The sequence below is a fragment of the Patagioenas fasciata genome, chromosome 7 (assembly GCF_037038585.1).
Source record: "Patagioenas fasciata isolate bPatFas1 chromosome 7, bPatFas1.hap1, whole genome shotgun sequence".
Taxonomy (NCBI): domain Eukaryota; kingdom Metazoa; phylum Chordata; class Aves; order Columbiformes; family Columbidae; genus Patagioenas; species Patagioenas fasciata.
In genome coordinates this window covers 34,303,179-34,318,072 of record NC_092526.1, presented here as the reverse complement: position 1 = coordinate 34,318,072, position 14,894 = coordinate 34,303,179, and the positions used below count along the sequence as shown (strand labels likewise).

General features: G+C 43.0%; 1 protein-coding gene across 2 annotated transcripts in view; it reads right to left on the bottom strand.

Moving 5' to 3' along the window:
- Positions 1-7,973, bottom strand: part of IQCA1 (IQ motif containing with AAA domain 1) — a 105,964-nt gene extending 97,991 nt beyond the window's left edge. For both annotated transcript variants that reach the window (XM_065840982.2, XM_071811319.1), the window contains exon 1: positions 7,904-7,973. In XM_065840982.2, coding sequence (XP_065697054.1) covers positions 7,904-7,914 — 11 coding nt within the window. In that variant the 5' untranslated portion in view covers positions 7,915-7,973. The remainder of the gene's footprint in view (positions 1-7,903) is intronic.
- Between the last annotated feature and the right edge of the window lie 6,921 nt (positions 7,974-14,894).

Here is a 14,894-nt window from a genome sequence, read left to right as displayed (position 1 = left end):
AAGACTATGATTATTACACTATATTTCTAGCTTGTAGTAGTGATGTTCTGTGTAACTGAATGCAAACGAAGGGAGAGGTCCACTGGGGAATGAAGTATTGAAGGAAAAGATTGATGTGGAACTGCTAAATTTTCAGCTGTGATAAGCTGATAGTACCTGTTGTGGTCAGGGTGACTGACAGCTTGGGGGACCTGGCCCTAGTGCTCAGTCATTAGGCATGTGATGGGGAACAGCAGATACTTAACAATTGTACAGTGCAAACAGAAATATGATTTGAGTGTTTCTTTGGTTCACTCTGATTAAAAACTAGAGGACACATGTAGAGCCATTTGTTTCCCTTCCCCAAAAAGGATTAGAATAATTATTTTGGGTTTTACTAGTGTCCAAATAGGACCCCTTCTGGACTAGTTTGAAGGATGAGATGTGCTAGGTTTTTATAGCTGTTTCTGGGGGACTCGGCAGAGCTGCTGTATTCCTGAGGAGCCCCTCAGCTTTGGCTGATAAACATGTTCAGGGGTAGTCAGGAGTAATGAGTTACACGTTAAAAGCAAAGTACAGGACTGATTCTCTTCGCCTGGTAATCAGACAGTATGAAACCACTAAGCCCCTATTTTAATTTTTGCCTATTTGCTCAGTCTTTCTCTGCATTAAGTTGTAAACTCCCTCAAAATTGCTTCCAAGCACTGACAGGGGACTACAATGCAGCCTTGAGCACTCTGGTGCTTTATTTAGTTACTGGTCCATCTCGTAGGTTTGTTCCTGTTCTGTAACAGGTAGGTCATGAGCTGTATCCATGCCTGAGGATGATATTGCATCAGAATTAGAGGAGATTAGAGCATCTAACTAGCCTACTAGTGCAGGTAACCAGCAGGACTAAACATAATTTTCCTACTCAAGACATTAGATTATTAAATCCTGGAAAAGAAATAAGTCTGCCTCTTGATCTCTGCATGTGTATAGCAGTGTAAGTAATGCTGCAAATTGTCATAGCAACTACAAAACATGAGTGTTATGGGGAAAATAAGGAATGCTGTAATGGGATGAGGAAAAAACACATAAAGTGATTTAAATCCAGAGCCCCGAGAGTGTCTTCTGGCAGCTCACAGCTTGGAGGGAAGGTCAAAGCTTTACCTCCTAACTGATGTCCATTCTCTTCGCTCCCACAAAGTAGAAATGGAGTCTAAAACAAGGGCTTACGATGACTCTTGTGCTATAATATGACTTTGTGTTTGAATCTCACTTTTATTATTCAAAATAAAGCCTGATCTGCTTATTTAGAGCAAAGCTTAGAAATATGTTTTTCTGCTCAAGTTATAAAGAGATGTTTAAAATCCTGCCATATTATTCATTGCCTCATTTTAGTATTTCAGGGCCCTCTAACTCCACATGATTTCTTGACCCATCTCTTCTTACGCTTAGCATAAACGTGTCAGTTTTGAGTACAACTGAGGTTAGGCTGCTTACTTGTGTTGAACTGGTTTTGAGACTTCAGCATGCCCTTTTTGGAAGGATTTGTGCTGAGCACGCAAACTGACCCTCAGACCGCTCTTGAGCCAGTAGTGGAATCTGGCTTAACTGAGGTTACCTTTGTGTGTATGGTTTTTCTTTTCTCCGCTGAAGTGTCTTGGTGATTTTAGTTAGCTGCCAAAGGGAACACTATTTCTTTTATTCCAGGACAAGGCACAGTTTGCGCTCCAAGCTGTGTCCATCTCTGGATTTGTATATGGGCTGAATGTATGTTCCCTTGATGCCCGTTTTTTCTGAGTTGTCTGTCTTCTAAGGACAGAAATATCTCACGTGCTAATCACGTGAATGCAGAGTGTAGTATTGCACGGGCCCTACTTGTGTTTCTCACGTGATGGAAGGGAAAACATTTGACTCTGACTTGGCCCAACTCTCTTCACCTAATAGAGAAACTCCTGTTTCATTAAATGAGTAGTAAATCGTGTGTGTTTTAAAATAGATCAAGTCACGGAGCAGACAAGAGGTGACCGAGATGTGGGTCTAGCAACAAGGAAGTGTGTGAGGGGCCAGCGCTCAGGGTCTCCTCTAGACACTGGGGGCCTGGCAGGTCAGCCATTGTGCTGAGCCCTGGGCAGACACAGGGGAGGGAAACCCTGCCCTGCAGCCTCTGTCGAATAAAGAAACAAGAGACAAAGGTTGGGAGGGGAAAGTGAGGCCCCGAGAGGAAAAGGGGCTTACAAAAATGCTGCTGCTTTTCTTTTCTTCTTCTTCTCTTTCTAAAAATCACCAGGCTTAAAATGACTGCTGGCTTGTTCAAGTCAGCAGTTACCTGTTCCTTCACCACAACTTGCTCAGGTATTGCGTGCAGATAGCTGCGTTAAATATATAAGCAGTCCTCTCTTTCATTTTTTTTTGGTCTTATTTGACAGACAAATTTTGGGGGTGGAGAGGTGCAGACAGAAATGGAGATCAGTGTGGCCTTATGACACAACCAGAGTTGTCAGAATCAATTCCAAACACCTTTAGCCTGCAGTTTGGAGCAGTGCTGACTTGTAGGTCTGACCTTGGTCAGGCCTGCGTTGCTCCTAAAATAAGATTAGCCTTACCATTATGACAAACTTCTTAGCTGGTGTGAATTTAACGCTGCCAGATGATTTCTTTTAAGCGTGCTTGCTCTAGCCGTGATGTTTTACAGGGTTTGAAGCGTTTGGGGAAAACAAAGGATAAACCTCAAAAGGCTTTGGTTGTGACAGGGGAAGAAAACATACAGCCTGCTGGCATTGTTAACATGAACGGCTCTATGCCTCTGTCATCTCCAATTGCAGTCTTTGGTATTGCGACAGAAAGTGAATAGAAGATACAAGATTTTTGTGGCAGAAATGTAATGGGAAGCCGCAGGGAAGGTGAGGAAGCCTGCTCTGCTAGGCAGTGGTTGCAGTGCTGCACCTCAACAGGTCTTGAGCACCTGCTCCAGCCAGACTCGCAGAGCTGAAGGAAAAATGCCTGTTTCGTTACACGAGGATGTTGTGAAGCAATTAAGGCTGAGGATGTCTCTCTTATTCTTGGCTGAACTTTGCTGTAGCATGCTCCAAGGGCCATCCTTCTGGCTGGCTGGCTGCAGCTCCTGCCTGGGCTGGTGGCTGCCCTTTTTTTGAGGTAAGGAGGAGAACAGCCTCCTCTGCTTTGCTAGCAGTATTCCTCCTGGCCAGGGAAGAATCAAAGGATGGGGAAGGAGAGCTTTGGTAACTGTTATCCAATTACTGTGTGTAGCATTGCTGCAGCAGATACTGCAGTGAGCTCTTAGTTGAGAGATGGATGGCCAGAAATAGGCCAGACCTGAGAAGACCTTACCTACTAAAGCTCCAAGCAGCATTTGCCTATTCCACATGTGGTGTGATAATGAAGTTATTTCAGCATTAACCACTGTATATGCGTGTTTGTTTGGTTTGATTTGCTTGTTTTTGCTTCAACTTTAGAAAAGGCAAGAGCAACTGCCTGTCCAGCTGCCCACAGTTGCGTTTATAAAGGGCAAATGCTGTGTCTGGGTGCTGCTCCACCTCTGCTGCGATCAAGAGGCTTTAAGCTCCCACTTAACGTTGTCTACACAGTTTCTTGAAAAATGTAGCCTCTGTTTTTACTTTCTAGTACAAGTGCTGCTGGGATATTTCCACTGACAATTCTTTTTCCCGAAGGAGGCAATGTACAAGTAATACACATCATCTTTCCCTGCCTGCTCATTGAGGAGGCATGGGAGGGAGTTGCAGCTTTGAGTCTGAGTTGTGATCATTTTGATTCCGTCTCTGTTTTCCTACTTTAACATAAGCAGGACAACATGCTAATGCTCACTAGGGGTGGAAAGAGGGGCAAAGATGAATCCGCGAATGCTTGGGAGACGTATGAGAGAGAATATGCTAGGAATGCCCAGGAGGAAGCTAATAATTGTGGCGTTTGGATGGAATTTGAAGAATATGGCCTGAGGGCTGCATGCTGAATAAGGGGATAAAAAGAAATGTTCAACAACAGCCCAATCGCTGAGTGAGGCTGGGGCCCCATGGGAAGAAAATAGGATGTGATCAAAACATAAGAAACTGCATAGTAATTCAGCCACATAAAGCAGGGGAGAGGAGAGGGGATTAAAAGTTGCACTGACAGTTTCTTATGTTTTGGTTTTGCAACCCTTGCTTTCTTTAACTGAACGTTGTGGGATATAATATAAAATACATAGCTCTCCTTTGGTTGTTTCTGTCAGAAGCAGAAGGGGAGACGTTGAAGATCTTGCCTTAGATTAATATTTAGCCACTGATTTAATATCAGTTCTATTTGTGACATGAGATTAAATTTTAAAGCTTTTTGATTGTTTAAAGCTCCTTGGTGGCAGTGGCAAATGTCTTGTAGCTGATTAAAACCTGGTACAAATGGTAGCGGTGCCAAGACTGAGCTTTGAATGTCTGTACTAGGGTTGTTAGTGCAAGTTAAGAAATTACTGGTCAAGATCCTACAGGTCAAGTAAATGGTTAATACATTCATAAGAGGAGGAAACGCAGCAGGAAAACACAAATGCAAAAACATCTATGTAAATCTCCTGTTCAATGTCTGGAACAAAATGTACATCTGTATGCAAATGCTGGGGTTTGAGTACTTTAGGAAGTGCGATAAGTCCAGCACTTCTTAATCAACCCTACAGCAAATGTAATGGGTGTGCTCTCTCGTGAGCACTATGGCTGTCCTTAGAAAATGTCAAGCATGTCTGGACACGCTGACTTTTCTTTTGCTTGGCTGATGGAGCTTACTGACCCTAAGACAATATAGCTGAGCGCTTCCTGAGCATCCTGCCTCTATCCTGATAGCAAAGCAATGGAATAACATGTTGCTGTGAGCTTTAGACCGCACCTCTGTTAAAATCACAGGGCCTTGAGGATGGTGAACACGGCTCATAAACTGACTGCAAACACTGAAACCCCAGCCATGTAAATTGTGTGCTGTGTGACCACTCGGACTTGGGGTGCACACAAGTGCCCTGTGCACACACTTAGTACGTCCAGCACGTCCAACCAGCTGCAGCAGGCGCAGGCAGTTTCTCTTACGTGTGTAGCAGCTGTTCTTTCAGATGTCTAAAAAGCAGCTGTTTAACTCAAGCTCAAAAAAAAAAGCTACGTACATTTCTATACAGGACACAGGATGTGACTGTACAGTATTGAAAAATTGGTATTATAGACTTGGCTGTGGCTGATGTGCCTGCCTCTTTGTAGGATGGAGTCTGTCCTCCATGTGACTTGGCAGGACAGGCAGCCACCCCATTCCCAGCCAAATAACATGGTGTCCCCTAAAATATTTTTGCCTGAAGTACTGAAGTTCTTTCTCATAAGCCCCATGTACTATTAGCTCTTGGCTCCACTGCCTTCAAGTAACAGTCTGTCATAAGAAATTTTTGTCATGTGGCTTTTAAAATACTTCTAATTTAGTATGATTTATGCTACACAGACAGGATAACCTCACTACACACAATCATGTAACAGTAGCCTCAGTAACATACTTGAGAACCAGCTGAGCTGTACCTTGCAAAACAAGATAGCCTAGGACAAAAGGAAAGCATGCTCCTATTTAACTGCCACCATTGGCTGGAAATCAGCTCTGTGCTTGGGAGGATGCACAAAGCTGTGAATAGTAAACATTAAGATAAAAATTTTTATAGATTAATAAACATTAAAAATTTTTATCCATTTGTTAGCACTGTCAGCCACAACCATCTAAAAATAATGAAATTAAAATCCTGAGGCCATGTATATTTAGGTAAGAATTTAGTACTTTTAATTTTCCTGAAAATGTTTTTGAGTCACGCTTTTTCTGTGCATTGATGGTGTGCTGTTTGGTCTGTTGTGGGTGGGTGTTTTTTTTTTGGTTGTTGTTTTTTAAATTATTTATTTTTTAAAAGAGTTGCTGGGGCAATAAAGAAAAGCACAAACTGTCCAGAAAGCGTGGTACACTGACTGAGGTGTAGAATACAGTTAACAAAGCCACCCAGCCCGTTGCTTAACTCAAGCTCTACAGATGCAGCAGGTGATGAACTGATGTGTATTCAGACTTGTGTCTAAAAGGACTGGATCAGTCTAGCTGTAAATGCTATGCTGTGCACACCTATGGAGTGACTACAGTTAAATGAGTCAAGTAACATCACTGTCAAACTGGAGTCCCTTACCAGCATCGGTACCCCATTTGGAAACAGAACTGTAGATATTTTTGTCATGTGATGTGGAGATGTGTACAGTGTTCATATGGATTTGCTGTTCAATGCTGGCAATGCTATAGGACATGCTGAAAAGCCCTGTCTCTGTTAAAATTAAACTGTGTTAGTGAGATACTCAGAAGAAATGATAGATTCTGGGAACTCTCGCTGGAAGAGGTCAAATGCTACTTTTGTGAGTTTTTGTTGTTTTGCCTTTTTTTTTTCTTTAAACAATGCAGTTGATATAACTATCAACTTTGTGAACTTCCCTAACTGAGTCACCGTGCCTAGTGCAAGGCATGATTGGTGCTGCTACAAGCCCAGCTCTACACTAGGTGAGAATCTAACCAAGCCTTCCTCACACTTAGGGCTGCTGAAGGCTGTGCTGGGTCTGTGTTCTTAGTCAGAGCTCCCAAACGGCTTCTGCTGTGCCCTTGGTGATGTTTTTCTTTATTCCTCTTGGCTCACCCTTCCCTCCTGAGCCAAGCAGCAAGGACAAGGAAGCTGCCTGGCTGGAAATCTGAGGAGTTGGTGGTGGTGTCTGGCTGGGATTGCAAAGGCAATCTGGCTGGAGGTTGGGCTAGGGCAGATGCAACAGGAAGGTTGACAATAAGAGCTACTCTTGTTCTGAGGCTGGAAGGGTGTTTCAGAGCCTTGAGGGGTTTTACCTGAGAGCTGGAGTTTGGAAACAGGAGGCTTTGAGAGGTCTGACCAGGTCAGAGCAGGAAAGGAGCAGTACCAGGCAGCACATACTGCCTGAATTGTGGTTTGTGTGTGGTGGTGGTTTTGTCGTTTTGTTGTGTTTTTGTTTTGTGTGTGGTTTTTTTTTTTTCTTCCCCTAACATACTATTATTTTCATGAACTTGAACAAGCCATGTCCAGTTCAGAACTGGGCACAAGAGCTGCCCTGAAACTGGGCTAGGTCCCGGGTCTCATACTGGCGGACCTAGTGGCAATAGACAGCAAAACACTGAGGGATAATGTTATGAATGGCACTCAGAGTTTGGTTCCCAACTAATAGTGCAGCAATAATAACACTTTCTAAAGCCGAGGGCTTGGTATCTTAGTGATATTTCTGGAGAAATGAGCATGGCTCCTTGCAGTCACTTTGATCCAATGCCATTGTCAGTGTCTGGTTATTGCAAATAAACTTTTACAGCTTTGTGTTTTGCTGAAAGCAGGAGGAGTTCATTACAGGAAAAAGAAAAAACATCAAACAGAACACACCACCACTCACAAAACCAAACACACAGAGAACAACCCCAAATAAAAAAAACCCTAACAACAAACCCGAAACAAAAAAGCCTAAGTAAACAAACCCCAAAACAAACACAACCAGTATGTGTAAGTTTTAATCTGTAAGAGAGGAAAAAGCATTTTTTGCAAGCAAAACCGTAGCCTTGTGCCTTCTTAGGCACAATATTAACATTGATCTAAACTTTAAAGTGCTCTGGTTACTTTGGGGGCTGAATCCCACCCCCCTTTGGCTGCCCGACCTCCCGCCGCTCCCCCGGGGAGCAACGCCCGGTGCAACCGCTTACAGCGCGTTTGCACCGGCAGGTGTTTTCCTCTGGAGGTACATGGAGGGGGGCGGTGTCTTTTATATGTATATTTTTATATATATATATATATATTTTTTTTTTTTTACTCCCTTAACCGAGGTTCCCGCCCGGGCACCCGCGGCCCCTCGCCCCGCCTGGCCCCCCCGCTACTCACGCCTGAGACATGGCGAGGCCCCGCGTCCCATCCCCTGTGCTAGGGCTGCCCCGCCGCACACGGGCCCAGAGCCGCCCCGGCCCGGTCCGGCTGGCGGCGGTTCGGCCGTGCCCCGGGTAACCGGCCGCCCTGCGCGGCCCCGCCGTTACCGCAGAGACGGGGCTGGGGAGACGGGGCGGGGGGGGGAATCCCTCCCTGCTGCTGCTTCGGGAGCTCTCCCGGCAAGAAAATGAGTGTTATTTTCTTTTTTCACCTTTTTGTTTTGTTTTCTTTTTTCTTTTTAATTTTTTATTTTTCTTCCCAAGGGGGTTGTCCTAGTTACATTCACGTTTTTCCTCTGTATTTCTCTCTCCTCCCCCCCCCCCTTTTTTTTCTTTCCCTAAGTACCTACCTACCTAGCTAAGTTTCTAGTGCTTTTCTATTCCCCTTACCACTCAAAGCCCAGTTTATTACTATTTTTATCCTTTGCAACAGCTGGAAACCTGCACCACGTGTTGCATTTCCTCTATCAGTTGCATTCCCAGACTGAGCACATCTGTATGCCAAGGGCAGCTGGAAAATGACTGCTGAAGCTGGGGACATCTGCCTCCATCCCACCTGTTAGCACTTCATCACTCCTAGTAGGGTTTACTCTTGACTTCCATTCTTTCCCTTTCTTTCCCTTCTTTTCCTTCTTTCCTTTTCTTTCTTTTCCTTCCCTTCCTTTCCTCCTTCCTTTTCCTTTCCTCTTCTCTTCTTTCTCAGCTCTTTTATTTTTTTTCTCTTCTCTTAAAAAAAATATCAGTAGTGGGGTAAATAGAAGCATGTTGTGATGCAGCCTGCAAAATCACACCTATAATTTCTGAGCCCTGGTTTGGTAGGGGGCTGGCTTTGAGAGTAATACAGTTGTTTTGTTTCCTTGTAAATGACGTCTAGCTGGTAGTGAAGCTGGAGTTTTTAAAAAATAATTTATTGCCTGTGTGCAGAGTGAGATGTATCCATTGTAGGACATTAAAAGGTTATTTTAAAAGCAGAAAAATCAAAGCTGGCAAGGCAGGATAACAGCACATCGTGTATTTTGGGGGAAGAAAACCTGCACTCCTCTGCAGGGCGGGTGAGGAAAAGAAAAAGGAAGATGGGGACAATTAGTGTTTTGCCAATAATTGCATTTTTTACTATAAATCTCTGGGTATCTGTGTTCCTTTCCTTTCCTCTTCTTTTCTTTCCTCTCCTTTATTTTCCTCTTTTTTTTTTTTTTTTTTCCTTGTAGCCTAAGCTCATATAATTAGGTGAGACTCTTGGCTATACAGTTTTTGAAATAAAGTTCCTAGCCCCCATGGTTTTGGAGAAAAAGACTGAAAATGTGAACCTTGAAGGGTCAAGACCATAACAAAAAGCATTGAAGGCATCTTATTTCTTAAGCCATATGGCAGCTGTGCCCATTGCATGATTTCTTTTGGATGTATTGGATCGGGGGGTCTGAGCTATATGAGTAAGCAAGCTGAGTACCTGTTGCTTTTTGTTTTGGGGTGGGGTGTCAGAAAAATCATGTGAAATCAGCTCATAATTAACTGTGTTACTCTGAAAGTGGTTCCTCATGCTGATGCAATTTACATGGGAAATTTGTCTGTTTCCTTTCAGTGCCTGATTCTTGCCCATCTGCGGGTCAGGGGAGTCTCAGAAGCAGTAGTGGACTTGTGTTTTATTCTCTAATGCCTTAACCAAGTCTTCACAGCCTGGATGGGAACCTCATGTTTTTATTTCCATTAATGCAGGCAGTTGTATATCACTTTTTTTGCTGAACTATTTTTTTAGCCAAGAGTTTTACCCGCAGGGTCCCAGCAGTGTTGCCTCCATCAGTGCATGTGGTTTTAAGGACCAATTTGGCCTTAACCCCTGAGCAATATACCTTTTCCCATATGCCTCAAGATACCATTCTCAAATCTCCAAGAGAAAGGCAGTAAGGCTTGCTATTTAATAAGTAAATTCTGGAATTGGAGTCAGAATAAAAAACTGCTTCAGTTATTTTTTTTTTTCCTGCAGCGTATTGCTCAAAAAATAGCTTCTAAAATCAATAGCTCAGCAACCCATTGCATGCGTTTGCAATGGAAAAGTCAGAAGCTTTCTGGAGCAACTGAAATGAGAGCAACAAGATTGCTTGATATTATATGGATGTTAATTATTAATGTGAATTTATTGTTCTCTAGTATCGCTTTAGTGCCACAGTGTAAAGGATGGTCTTTATTGTGCTGGGAACTGTATTAAAGATGAAGTAATGCTCACTTCCCTATGACCTTATCCACCCCCAACCCCAAAAGTTGGAGGAAAGCAAACATCTTCCTTTTAAAAATGAGAAACTAAACCACAAAAAAATGATGTGCGTGAGAGCATGCAGGGAGACTGTGCACGGGCTGGGGGGCTTTTTATTTTCATCAGTTTGTAGGGAACTAAAATAATGAATTGCATTGCTGGGAAAAGTCACACAGTAAAATTAATTATGAAATAAGCAGAGTTTATGATTTTTTTTTTTCCATGGGAAAGAAGCCTGCTTTGTAGCTGGGATTGGACTAGCTTATGACAGAGAATAAGTAATTGATTTAGACTAAGAAAATAGATATTTATTAACAGAAGGTATGAAGCGTGAGATGTTCTGGTTTGCTATAGGTTTCCAGCTGAATCCTTGATCTTGCCAGTAATTTGAAGTGAGATGAGGCAGGTCTCCCTGGACTGCTGGGACAGCACTATCCTCAGAGGAATGCCCTGTGGTGTATTTGCTGCTGTGGCTCTGCCTTTGCTTCAGGTTCATCATGGCCACTCTCCATCCTCATCTCTAGCTTCCTTCTCAAATTCTTTCCTTTTATCTTCTTTCTTGTCCTTTCCCTGGAGCACTGAGCCTGAACTGTAGCTGAGGTCCATTGACAGTCAGTCTACGCCACCTTGGTCTTTCTGGTCTGAGTTCGTGCATCTCTAGTAATCCCTACAGGTATCAAACCATCTGAGGTCTCTAAGTACCACTAGAGATTAAAGGAATTTGTAGTTGTTATTCTACACTTTGTATATATATATATATGCATAAAATATATATATTTTTTTATAACATTGATAATGATTTCTTTGTTCAGGTCACGTTACATTAAAAAATAAAACCATGCTATTTAATCTGTCCAGCAGGAATAGGTAATGGGTTTTATACAGTGTGTTCCTTTTGGCATTGGTAATTCTTTAGGCTCTTGCAAATACAAGCTTAAAAATTCTGCTGCCTTGGAAACTAGGTGCCATCATTTTTCAAAAAAGTCTTTTATTACGAGCTTAAGAGGTGACTAGTGAGCTTACAAGGGGATAACATATAAAACTGGAGGGCCATGTTTCTCTAAACACAGGTCCCTGGCAAAGAGCTTAGTGCACCTGTCCCTTATTGAGTAGGAGCTTAAGTCAAGCAAGGAACATAATAGGAAAAATGTTCTGCCTTTGCAACTCGTATTTCAAAGCACTTACAAAGATCTGGATTGTCCCTCAAGGCACAGGATGGAAGGAGGAATGGGGTTGTTTTTGTATGTTGCTGGCTCAAAGAGCCTGCAAAGAGTGAGGCTGTGGGTTAGTGCTTTCTCCATCACACGGGATGGATGAGCCGAGGCTTTGGGCCATGCTTGGGAGTCAAGGGTCCTGTTGCTGGTTTGGCCATGGGGACACCTCTCTGGGGTGTAAGGTCCAATGTGCTCTATGAGGCATCTCTTGCCGACAGGAGGAGTCATTGGAGGGGGCTGTTTGTGTGCTACTAATGAGCTGGATGAAGCTTGGGTTGTGAAGAAGTGCTGGGAGGGTGTATTTTATTTGATCTCACTCTGAAAAATCGCCTTGCTCTGTAGTCCTACCCTGGAGCACTGGTGTCCCTCCTACCAGAGGAGCACTGCTGCAAGGGACAGTGTTTGTGACAGCCCTTACAGCAAAGCAATTGTCCCCAAATGAGGATCTGGTTGTAGTTGAATTGCACAGCAGATCTGTGAGTCTGAGAAGGCGAGAAGTACGATCTCTGATGGACAAGCTTCGGGAGGTGTTGCTCAGGGCTTCCTTGCAGATAAGTGTTTGGTTTTCCTTTAGGCTTGGATTAAAGCATGTAAAGGAACTCTGGGTTGCTCTTTGATGCAAGTTTGGGCACTTTTGGGCACTTGGGGCTTAGTGCTGGCTCCCAGCTCATGCTGACACCGAGGAGGGCGGCTCTGCCAGAAGGGGCTGTGCTGACCAGTTCATGTAGCTTTGCTATCAGTCGCTGAGCTATTTTTCCAGTTAATGTTAACTACCAGATCTACAGGAGGTTTGCTGCTGGCTTCAAGGCTAAGTGAAGGGGATTTGTCAGTAGTCAGGTCTATTAGACTTTGATATAGCACCAGCATGTTCATCAGGCCTGAGCATGGCACATGGAGGAGGAGGATTGGAGCAGAATTAGAAGGTATAAAGTTCAAATCTAATTTAAAGAATTTCACTCTATCACTTAAAATGTGGTAAAATGTTCCTGTGGTTTCAGGTATAAAATGTCATACTTCATAAGGAGTGTGCCTTTTAAATCTCAGCCAGGTATTAAATGCCATGCCACACTCTACTTCTCTCTTTGTTAAAAAGTAAAACCCCAAATCATCTCTCCTGAAATAATGTTGTTCGATAAAATTAAAGCTTTCAAAAGAAGCCAGTTCAAATAGCATTAGCTCTCTATTGTTAGGAAACATCGGGGAGTGTATTGACCTTATTCTGTATTGAAAATTGTTTGTTGATGTTCAGCTACTTGATTATCTAGGATGCTGTTCTTAAAGATGCCTACCAACCTAAATCTTGTAGTTGATACAGATTGACAATTAACATGCACTGGAATTTTTTTTCTTTTTTTTTTTTTTTTTTCTTGGTAAGAAGGAAATAGAAAAAGGAATCAGATTCAGGCTTTTGGCAATAATCCAAGTAATTTGTTAGCAGAGGTTTTTGAGAGCTGTTTCACTTGAACACATGGCTTCAGCCAGCATATTTTTAATAAATTAACACAAATGCTGTGTCAAGCTTTAGTCACTTAGGAGTGCAAAGGTTGTTTCTCTAGTATTCAGCAAAACAAATACTGTGAATGAGCAACGTTTCTTTTGGTTGTGTGATATAAAGATGTAAATATCATATGTGAAATGGCACTTTAGGACAGACTTATTTTAGTTCTTTTAAGATATACAGATCCTCTAACCATTTACTTACAGGCTCACCAGTCAGCAATTTAAGCATTGTAGATGTTTCTCTCTTACGATTTTGATGGAATAATGATAAAATTTTGATTGTTAATACTGGCTATGCATGCATATCAGTCACCAAAAACTTCAAAAATTCTCAAGTTTTTAAACAAATTAGGAGAAGATGCTACACAAGATAAGGCACTACCTGCTTCTTTTGATTGCAGTGGGATTTTAGCTGACCTGAGCCCCCATGTCTCCTGCTGTGGTAAACGGGCAGGAGGTTTGGTGAGAGCAGCCTGGGCTGGTGAGAACTCAGAACAACAAAGTGCCGCTTGCTTGGCAGGAGGAGGGATGAAGATGCCGGTTTCTGATGTGACCAGCTTATACGTGTGCTGTTTGATGGGCTTTCTGTTGATGGAAAAAAATAGCTACGAGGCATTATTGTGAATTTATGGGGCAGCAGTCTTGGCTTTGGCTGCTCTACTTAGTGCATAAGATGGAGAGACTGTTGAAGCCCTTTGCTCTCCAGCTGGGGAGCTGGTGTTTCAGAGGATGACCAGGGTAGAAAAGACCATGAGTAAGGGGCAATGAAGGCAGCTCAACCCTTCAGAGGTCAAGTCTGGGTGGGGAAGATCCTCTTCCAGACCCACTGTCTGATTGAAGGGAAGCGTTTGAGCTCCGGGACTTGATGTTTTTAAAGCCAGCAACTGAGAGTGACTTGGGTCTGAAGGAGAAGGGGAGGTTATCCATCTGCTTTAGCAGTATATTGGCAAGAAGAGGAGGAATTCATCTGTTTTTTGTGCACGTACGCTGTTGCTTCATTGTGTTTTGTTTTGTTTTCCCTCCCACTCTCCAGTAAAGCACCTGTTGACTTAATCCTCTTTGATTCAACTCAAAAACAAGGAAGTCAAACTCATTGAGAGTCCAAGCAGCTCAGCTATCATTTCGCCAGGGTTATGGGGGGGGTTGGTTCTCTCTAATGTCTTTTGAAGGCTTCCAGAAGTGAAACTAGTAAAGCAGGCAGGGAAGGATACGAGGAGAGGATATACTTAATTTTACTGGACATAAGAATGACTTGAGTCACAAAATGTTAATCTGGAAGGGGGAGATACCTTGGAGCTTCCCAAGTCATTCTTGAGGATAGTGGGAAACGTTCTAGAGGTTCTAGTTTGATGCATCTTCAATGAAACTAATTTGATTTAAAACCAACCAAACAAAACCCAAGCCACCAAAACCAAACACCCCCCGCCCCCACAACCAACCAAAAAAAAAAACCCAGCCTCTTACTAAATTGGATGCATCCTGCTTTATTTTTTGCTGAAAAGTAGGAAGCAAGCAGAATAAAATGTCAGTAGAAAGTAACCCAAAACTACAGTGATTTTTGTAGGGAGCTGCAAGCCATCAGCAGCTGAAATTTGATGGCAACCTTTGGTTCTGCAGGTGAACTTGATGCATTGTGCAGGGAAAGATGTTCCTCCAGAGGAGGGACACTATGTTGTCTCTGAGCTCTGGAAGAGCCTCTCTTAATCTTCTGACCATCGGGATCCATCCTGAAGTGCTGAAGACTAAGATGGATGAGTAATTTACCCGATCCCTCCTCCATAATTGCCCATCTCTTTGTGTTTAGGCTCTAGGGACATCATATCCAGTATATGGTGACTCAGTTTCCATCTGTAGCGTCCCAGAATGAGTTAAGTTTGACTGACATGGTTGCATCAATGAAGCAAAACCAAGAACTTATGCTGAGCTAATTCATTAGTTACAGCAAGAGCTGAAGGGTTAATAATGTCCTACCTAGAGGTAGAAGAACA